Consider the following 9,997-nt stretch of genomic DNA (forward strand, 5'->3'; position numbering starts at 1 on the left):
TGAAATGAGCTGGTCTCCCTGTGCCATCTTTCAATAAATGCCGAGACGAGACCAGCATCAACCATAGTGAGGTAGGCCGAAGACAGAGGTAGCAACCCAGATTCCCGAATCCAATGCTCTACAGGATGTGGCACAGGAACTTCGGAAAACTTCTTCAACTTCAATCCATGAGTAATGACTTTTAACGGTCCACGATCCTGCGAGTAATTACAAAGTAATTAATTAATTAAATAACCTTAAACAAATAATTGAATCAACTTAAACAAATAATTGAATAAATAAATTTAAATAAACAACAAATTAAATAAACTTAATTAAATAACCTTAAATTAATAATTGAATAAATAAATTTAAATAAACAATTAATTAAATAAATAAATAATTCAATAAATATATTTAACTAAACAAATAATTAAATCAACTTAAACAAATAATTGAATAAATAAATTTAAATAAACAACAAATTAAATAAACTTAATTAAATAACCTTAAATTAATAATTGAATAAATAAATTTAAATAAACAACAAATTAAATAAACTAGACTTAAAATGCCTCAAATTGAAATATACCTCTCCTTCCCATAGCCTCCGAGCCACGTGGTGCTCATACTGTGTCAACACATGTCTCAACATCGGTCCTCCGGGGAATCCAACATCATCAGCATGTTCCATCTGAGGCTCAGGAACATCCTCCTCCAACTGAGGCTCAGGGACATGCTCCTCCATCTGAGGCTCAGGGACATCCTCATCCATCTGAGGCTCGCGAACATCCTCCTCTATCTGAGGCTCAGGGACATCATCATGGATGTCTTGTCTTCGACGACGATGCCTAATTTGACGATTTGCTTCGTTTCGTCGTCTATTTGATGTTGTTGGTGGAATTCTCTCTGCACCATCACCACCTCTATCACCACCTATAATATTGCGAATAATTTGGCCGAAAGCACCTCTCATCCTAGGCACTGCAACATATAAATATATAAATATTAAAAAAAATTATAAACAATAAAAAAAACTTGAAATAAAAGGATTTCAGAAAGCCAAGCCAACACTCTATTTCGAAACTTTGAAGGAATTCAGAATTTTCAAAATGCATTTCGAAACTTTCCCCAGATTCGAAACTTTCCCCCGATTTGAAACTTTCCCCAGAACTTCGAAACTTTCCCCAGAACTTCGAAATTTTCCCCAGAACTTCGAAACTTTCCCCTCAGATTTCGAAGGTTTCACTGCCTTGCATTTCGAAACTTTCTACATACAAGAAACTTTCGAAAGTTTCTTTGAAGCTTTCAAAACATTCGAGGAAGCAGCATTTCAAACATTTCAGATTCAAGTAAAGTTTCGAATGTTTCTTGTTTCGAATCTTCCAAAACTTTCGAGGGTTGCATTTCGAAACTTTCGAACACATTTGCCAGACCTTTCGAAAGTTTCACTGCCCTTGCATTTCGAATCTTTCTACATTCAAGAAACTTTCGAAAGTTTCTTGTTTCGAAGATTTCAAAATATTCGAGAGATGCATTTCAAAGATTTCAAATTCAAGTAAACTTTCGAAAGTTTCTTGTGTTTCGAATCTTCCAAATCTTCGAGGGATGCATTTCGAAAGTTTCAAAAAATGCAAAGTTTCGAAAATGAACTTACTTTTGCGTTTCGAATCTTTCAGATCTTCGAGGGATGGGTTGAATCAAAATCGAATATTTGAAATTTTCGAATGACTTGGTGAAAAATGTGGGTAAAATTTTTTTTGGGTTTTTATATATGAGATGGAGGATAAAATAATCTTTTAATCATGACTGGGGGGGTGGCAGGTAAAATTGGGGGGGTGCCTGGTACAAAACTCCACAAAGTTTTATAGGGTTGGGGCTTACTTTTTGGGGGTTTTTTAAATTATAAAATCTTTTTACCCCTCTAATATGTGGGATGGGGCCAATAATTAGGAGGCTTGTCAAATTGAGAGCTCTACCATCAATGTTGTGTATGTGTTTGCGTATAGGCTTCATAAAGCTATATGCAAAGTTCTAGGTCTATTTTATATATATATATATATATATATAATCAGCACAATTTTACTATATTTGTAGGTGTTTTACTATTCTCTACTATTAGTTTATTGACACGAGTTTGTTCGCAATTTTTTTTTTTTTTAATAATTTTGAATTGTATTATTTTGAATTGATATAATTTTGACCAATTTGAATTAATATCGTTTTTGAATATTAGTAAAAAAAGAATAAAAAATAAAAAACAAAACTACACATATATCATCATCTAAATTGTGTTCAAATATACACAATTTTGAGGTGTTTAAATAAATACATAGTATTATTCACTAACTACAATTTATTCAAATATACACTTAAAAATTATAGTTAATGACATTTAAAATTGTGATCACATATATTCATTAAATGAATTACAATATCTTTTTATGTTTATTTATCATAAATAAATTGAATGTGATTAACTATATACTTAAACCATATTAACCACCCAATTTAATGTGAAAGCTCTATTTCAAAATAACACCACTCTAAAGATAGACATTAAGCTCTAGCTATTAAAATAAAATAAAAAAAACTATTACATATTAACATGTTTTGGTTTTAGGGTCTTATTTGCAACAAGTTAATCGTAGAATACGATTCAAAAGAGAACATTAATGGATTTCTTGGTATCAAATCTTTTAGGGTATATTGTGAGATGGTTTTTAGAGGGGAATGGAGAGGAAAACTTTTTCAAATTAAGAAAACTATAAAATATCTCAAAACTAAATCGTACAGCTGTTGAGAAAAAAATATGAATTAATATATTTTATTATTATTTTAACGATAAACTTTTTTTAAAACAAAAGTAAAATTGAAATTAAATTTATCAATTATTTTTTTTATAAAAAATCATATTAAATTTTAAAATACATAAAATTGCTAAATCAAAAGGCTGGTGTCGTCTATTCAATGTGACTTATAATTTTCTTTTTAGAAAGGCATGTAAAAAAATTGAAAAACATGTATAGTAAAAACTTATTTCACAATAAAATAATAATTATTGCAAACTTTTTTATTTATTAAGAAAAAAAATTAGAACTAAAGTAATTAATAAACAATTTACATTAACACAAAATTCAAAAAAAAAAAAGCCAAAATATATAAAATAAATTACTAAAATGTATCTAACTTAAGAGGACAACCTATTATATGACCATCTTATTTTATGTATGTTATTATTATATAAAGTATCAATAATCACTTCTTTCTTAGATGAAAGGAATGTGAAGAGCCACAAATTTTAAACAAATTAAAATATGTGAATAGTCAAAAATTGAGATATTAAAAACATGTAAATAATTATAAAAAAATCGTTGAAAACTTTAAATAAATATAATTAATTTACAGATAATAAAGATACTTAATTTATTAATTTATCCATAATTTGAGAGATAAATCTTTTGTTTAGTTGCTAACCAACTTTTATATATAAAGATATTAACGATAAAAATAAAAATAAAAGGTGTACATATAATGTTAATGCAAAAGAAGGTGAAACAATGATTTTTCAAAATATTGAATTTGTATGATGAAAGTTTTATGATAAAAATAGTTTAGATAAATATAACAAAGAATAACATGGATAATGAAGATGACAGAAAATTAGAGGAGAAAATAGTATAGAAAATATAAGGGATCAATTTTCTTTGCTCTTTTATTCGATTAATTTTAAAAAGATTATAACAGATAGAAACGCAAATATAAAAAAAAAAAAAAAAAAAAAAAAAAAAAAACTTACACTCGTATTTTAGTATTTAAATGTTTTGTAAGTTGTAACATGGTCAAGACAATTATTTAAATTTTGGATTTAAATGATTACTTAGAGTGAATTGCAAGTAATAGAGATATGATATAGAGTCAAGAATGATGATTAAAAGAATAATATATATCCATGAATATTTTTTCTCAAATATTTTATGAAACTGTTCTAATTGAATAAATGTGTTGAAATTATACTAAAGAAAATATAGAAACAAAGAGGCAAATAAATGTATTGTAATTGAATCTTATAATTTATGAATATTTATTTTCAAATGTTTTCCGACAATGTAGTGATTGAAGAAGTGTGTTGGAACTATATTAGAAACTTTTATATATAAAATAAATTAAATACAATTAAGATGCTATATGATTATTTATCACATTAATCTTTCAATTTTTTAAAAATCTTAAAAGCATAACAAACTATAGACTTAACCCTTCAAACTTTTCTAAAATCACTTATATATGGGATGTAAATCAATGTATTTAGATGAATGAACAAAACTCATCGAAGGTAGTTGGCCAAAATTTTCAATAATTATCAGTAAAATAAATAAATACTTTGTATCAATAATATAATTTATATTTTTATCAATAATATAATTTATAAAAATATTTTATATTTCGACGAGTTAATAAGTCCACAATCTTATTCTAGTATACATATCAGTCCATATAAATTTTATATGACTCTTCTTTCAATTGATATTTTACTTAGCCATGGGATATGTTAATAAATTGAGCTATTCTGCATCAACTAATTATATGGTCATTTATTTTGGACATAGATGTTCACTCTAATTTTTTTTGTTACAATGAATTCACATATCTTGTGAACTTGATTTATTAGATATATGAACATAAACTAAGAGTCCGCATAATCTATTTGACTCTATCGATCATTTATTTACCCAAAAGCTACTGTGCATACTTTTTTTATCAAATGGAAATTAGAAGACAAAAAAAAATACTTTATTTGAATTATCCATAGTAAAATAAACAAAAAACTTTCAATTGTTAGATTTAATAGTGAAAGAACAAGTATTATATTTAATAGATTAATATTATTGAAGAAAAACAAAAATATAAATCATTTCAAAAGTTTTCAATAAATCCAAAAGTTTTCTTTTGTGGGATTATACCTCACCTTTAATTTTGTTTTTCGTTTAAACAAAAAAAAAAAACTCTATAGAATCAAAAAAATTGCAGCCGCTGCCACACTAAACTCAGCTACCCGGAAAACGTAGCCGGAGTTAGTCGTCGTTAGAAGGAAGCCGCCATAAACAGTGAGAAACTCCAACTTTTTATTTTTCTTCTTCTTCTTTTCTTCTGTATCGCGTGTGAGTATGCGATTTCAGCGCTGCCCCTTCAAAACGAAACGCGCCAAGCCAACGATTGCGTCGTAGCCGAGCTCCACTGTGATTGACAACATAGTTTTTGAGTTTTATCACTCTCTCTTGCTCCACTGTTGATTATTTATTGTAATTAACGCAGCTTTTGTATATTATTGTTTTCTACCAAATGTATGGCAGAATTTTCTTGAAGCGTTTCCGTTTATTAACTGTGTTGAATCTGAAATTTGAAATATGAGAAATATCTTTCAAGTTTATTGTTTGGAATGTGCTTACCATTTTGTGAGAAATATGTCTTATAGTTTGTAATTACTGTTAATTTGTTTGCTGATCACATTATCAGACCTAATATTGCGTTATTACAATGGAAGTTTGCAACCACAATATAGTAAATATTTTTATTTTATAGTTTTATAATATTCTCAGATGTAGTTCAGAATGCATTGTTTCTTTTGATATTTTACTGGTGTTGTCAAATAGCAGCTATAGAGACACTATAACGCAATAGCATAACGGAGTTTGAATAAATCGTTATTGTTCTGCCGCAATACGCTATTTAGTACTACAAACTTTTGTCAAATAGCTGCTATAGTGGCGCTATAGTGCTGTAGCATAGTAGAATTTGAAAAAATGGCTATTTTCTGCGATCTGTTAATGATATTAGCACTGCATTTAACCTTTGCAGTGTGAGAGAAGAATTCAGTTACCTTCAACTGGTTGTTGGCAGAACCAGTTCTTGAACTGGTCTTTACTGGTTATTAGCAGAGGCAGTTCATGAACTGATTTGATTCAGTTATTGTGATACATCGAAGGTTCCATTTTGTTTTCCGTGTTGAACTGATCTGTGACTGGGCTGTAGGCTAAGAGTTCAAATAATTTTTTCATTAAGCAGTTTCCAGCTATAGAAATGACATTATTGTAACCCTTACTCAATTTTGTTTCAGTAATTGTATCCCCTAAGCATCTATATAAAGAAAGAAGAGGAAGCATCGTTGCATTTTTTGTAGAAAGGATTGTCAGAAAGCAACCATGGATGGTATGTCATCTCAGTGCTATATTTCATTTTTGTGTTAAGTTGTTTTGGTTCATGCCTTCAAAATGCCTTCAAATCCTTATGGAAAAGTTCAATTTTTTGAAATTGCATCTGATAAGAAAAATGAAATAAATAAACTTATATGCATGGATTTCAGTTGATTCACAGCCAACTATGGAGGAAACAATTTTGGTTGGTGATGATCTAATGATGGGCCCTCCATCACCTGTAGTACCACCAGAAATAGCCTCCCATGTGCTCCAAGGTGTTGATTTATGTGATGGAATTCTGAGGAATCTGTTTTTGTGTAAGTCTTTGTTATCCCCTCTTTTTTAGCTAGACGTACCTGTAGCAGTTCTTTGTTGTTTCCTTTGGTTGCTTAAAATTCGAAACCTTTTGATTGATGTGAATCTTCACTCTTCACCAAATAGGTACAGATCACATAGACTAGTTATTTTTGTCGCCAAACAACAGTTTTCTTGCTGGGTTTTAGAAAATTTAGAGAAGAAAGAACACAAAGAAATGCTAATCGTTAATGTCTGCAAAAATTAAGAAATAAAAAAAAAAAATCAATATGCATTGGATAAGAAATAAAAACACCAGAAAATTAGTATAGTATGCATAAAGAAGGATTAATTATTTAATTATATATTCTTATTTCAACAGTTTTGTAATGCAACAAATATATTTATATTGTTTTTTGATTATTGATATTGTATCTTACCATTCACGATTCAAAAAATAAGCCTTCTGATTCCCCCTTTATTCTTAGATTTGATAACAATAAACAATGCTTTTGGAGATGTTTGTAAAAGAGTTGAGTCTGCTATGGTCACAGTGAATCAGATTCAATATGAAATTGGCTCTCATGGCTTCTCTAATGAGCTTTTTTTTTCGGGAATAGAATGGCCAATTACAACTGCAGTAGGCTCTTTTATTTCAAGAGGGGTACTGGAAAGAAAATTTTTGAATTAGATTGCACGCTCAGGGGAACAGAAGTACTACCTTTTTTTCACAAAGTTGCCCGATTAGAAATGTAGCCAAGATCTCTGCGTTGAAAAAGGATGATCTAGTTCTTGGCTCAGTAGAAGACATTGAGGATCGTGTATTGCACTACTTTAATAGCTTGTTTGCTTTGAGAATAGCTGTCAGTAGTACAGTCACTCTGATAGGAATGGGTTGGGTCCCACAAGTGATGAGGGGGATCTCTTAGTTAATAGAGATGAGGTGATGCCTAACCAATGGCGAGTATATGTGAAAAAGAATAAGAAAGAGAATCGAGGAAAAGTGTGATTGTCTAGCTGGCATAGTGAGTTAATATTCCACTAATAAATAGGAGTGTGTGGGGAGATAGTTGGATGGTTTTTTATTTTTCAGTTACACCTTAGAGGTTGGGCAGTAAGATAATTGTTTTCTCTAACTGAGGAGCATTAGCTCTGGAATCATTTTCTGTTTTCTTATCAATTAATACAATAATTCTTTTCATCTAATTCTATCTTATCTCTGCTCTATCAATTGGTCTGACCTGCTACGTTCATGCAAACCCGAATGGACGCAAGAATCATCGGAGTGGAGGAGCGTTTGGGACGTGTGGAGGACAGCATTGAGTCGTTACGTGACTTCATTGGTTCTGAAATTCAGAGGGCTTTGACGACGTCTCAGGACAATGTTACAGCGGTTCCCTCACCGTTAGATGAGTTCCGTTTAGCTGCGAAGAAGGTGGAATTGCTGGCGTTTACCGGTGATGATCCAGTGGCTTGGATCACTCGAGCATAAACGTATTTCGACGTACAACGCATTTCGGCAGACGTGAGAATTCAATTGACGAAGCTCAGTATGGAAGGTCCTACGATTCATTGGTTCAATTTATGGCACGATTCTATGGAGGATCTGTCTTGGGAGAGTTTGACGGAGGCGTTGATCATTTGTTTTGGTGGTGGTCGTTTGGAGAATCCTTTTGAAGAATTGAAGGAATTAAAACAATCTGGATCTGTTGAGGATTACATTGCTGAATTCGAATTGTATTCTTCACAGTGTGGGCGTTTACTAGAATAACAGTTTCTTGGTTATTTCATTGGTGGTTTACGTCATGACATTCGTTCTCGTGTGAGTACCTTCAAGCCTCGTAATTGTTACTTAGCGATGCAATTGGCTCGTGATGTTGAGAGTGAATTTGCTGCTGTTTCGGGGCAGGGATCTGGATCTCGCTACAAACCAGGTCAAGGTTTCAAAAACCTAATTGGGCCAATCGCGAAGGGGAAGGGAATAGATTTGCAAACCCTAATCAGACTAGTAACAATGTGGGAAAAATGCTTACCGGGCTGGGTCCTGGATCTCAAATCGGGTCAACACACCCTCCCAATTCTACTCCTCCTTCACGTCTTAACTCTGGTGACGTTTCACGCCGTCACTCACGCGGCATTCACCATTTACCAAGCGCAGAGGTTAATGAGCGTCGCGTGAAGGGACTCTGTTTTCGTTGCAATGAACGATCGGATCCCCTCCATCAATGCGCAACGAAGCAGTTACGATTGATTATCTTGGGGGACGATGAAGTGGTCAACGATGAACTAGAGATTGCGGTGCTGGAGGCCGAGTCGGAAGAAGAGATTGCACAAGAGGAGTTAGAATGTAAAGGGATGGGAGTTTTTGGTGTATCCACCACTCCAAACCTGGTTCACACAATGAAAGTAGAGGGTTGTTTACAAGGTGCGCCTATTTTGGTTCTTATTGACATTGGAGCCACGCATAATTTCATATCTCCTAAGGTGGTTGAAGCTCTAGGGCTGCCTATGGTACCTTCTACTCCCTTGGGTGTCAAGTTAGGAGATGGTCATCGTATCCTAACTATGGGTAGGTGTAAGGGAATTCAAATGGATGTGGGAATGGTGTAGATTTGTTTTGATGCTTATGTGTTGGAGTTAGGGGGTGTGGATATGATTTTGGGAGTTGTTTGGCTGGAAACTTTGGGGAAGGTGACCATGGATTGGAAAGAAATGTCTATGGTGTTCAACCATAAGGGCAGTATGGTGAAACTCCTTGGCCAAGCCTTAGATGAGAAGATGGCTACTTTCCAAAGCATCATCACTTCTTCCCGGCTAATAACAGACTGCGAATGGCCTACCTTGATGGAGGTGGTAGGTTCACAAGTGTCTCGTGTCTCAGATCAACAGACTAAGGAGTTGCAAAAGTTGTTAGATCAGTTTGCTATTGTATTTAAAGAAATCCAGGGTCTTCCTCCTACAAGAAACATTAGCCATTCCATTGAACTTCTGCAGGGTGCTGGTCCGGTAAGTGTGAGGCCTTACAAATATCCTCATTTACACAAGGATGAAATTGAAAAACAGATTCAGATCCTTATGCAGCAGGGGGTGATTCGAAACAGCACTAGTGCTTTCTCTAGCCCCGTTATTTTGGTCAAGAAGAAGGATCAATCTTGGCGCATGTGTGTAGATTACCGTGCCTTCTGCAGGGTGTTGGTCCGGTAAGTGTGAGGCCTTACAAATATCCTCATTTACACAAGGATGAAATTGAAAAATAGATTCAGATCCTTATGCAGCAGGGGGTGATTCGAAACAGCACCAGTGCTTTCTCTAGCTCCGTTATTTTGGTCAAGAAGAAGGCTCAATCTTGGCGCATGTGTGTAGATTACTGTGCACTTAACAAGGTTACAATTCAAGATAAGTACCCTAAGAACGTCAAGGGGGTGAGGGTTTTTTTGGGATTAACAGGTTACTATAGAAAATTTATAGCTAACTATGGGAATATTGCTAAACCCTTGACCGAGTTGACAAAGAAGGATGGTTTTAGA

General features: G+C 32.9%; 1 protein-coding gene across 2 annotated transcripts in view; it reads left to right on the forward strand.

The window, feature by feature from the left end:
• The first annotated feature begins 4,929 nt into the window (after positions 1 to 4,929).
• LOC101501129 (uncharacterized) overlaps positions 4,930 to 9,997 on the forward strand; it is a 12,356-nt gene continuing 7,288 nt past the window's right edge. Inside the window, exons 1-4 of one of the 2 annotated variants that reach the window (XM_004490249.4) lie at positions 4,933 to 5,087; positions 5,839 to 5,965; positions 6,098 to 6,189; positions 6,344 to 6,493. In XM_004490249.4, coding sequence (XP_004490306.1) covers positions 6,183 to 6,189; positions 6,344 to 6,493 — 157 coding nt within the window. In that variant the 5' untranslated portion in view covers positions 4,933 to 5,087; positions 5,839 to 5,965; positions 6,098 to 6,182. Of the gene's footprint in view, positions 5,088 to 5,838; positions 5,966 to 6,097; positions 6,190 to 6,343; positions 6,494 to 9,997 lie in introns of both variants that reach the window. The other variant, XM_004490248.4, reaches the window with a different exon arrangement.

The sequence above is a fragment of the Cicer arietinum genome, chromosome 2, assembly GCF_000331145.2.
Source record: "Cicer arietinum cultivar CDC Frontier isolate Library 1 chromosome 2, Cicar.CDCFrontier_v2.0, whole genome shotgun sequence".
Lineage (NCBI taxonomy): Eukaryota > Viridiplantae > Streptophyta > Magnoliopsida > Fabales > Fabaceae > Cicer > Cicer arietinum.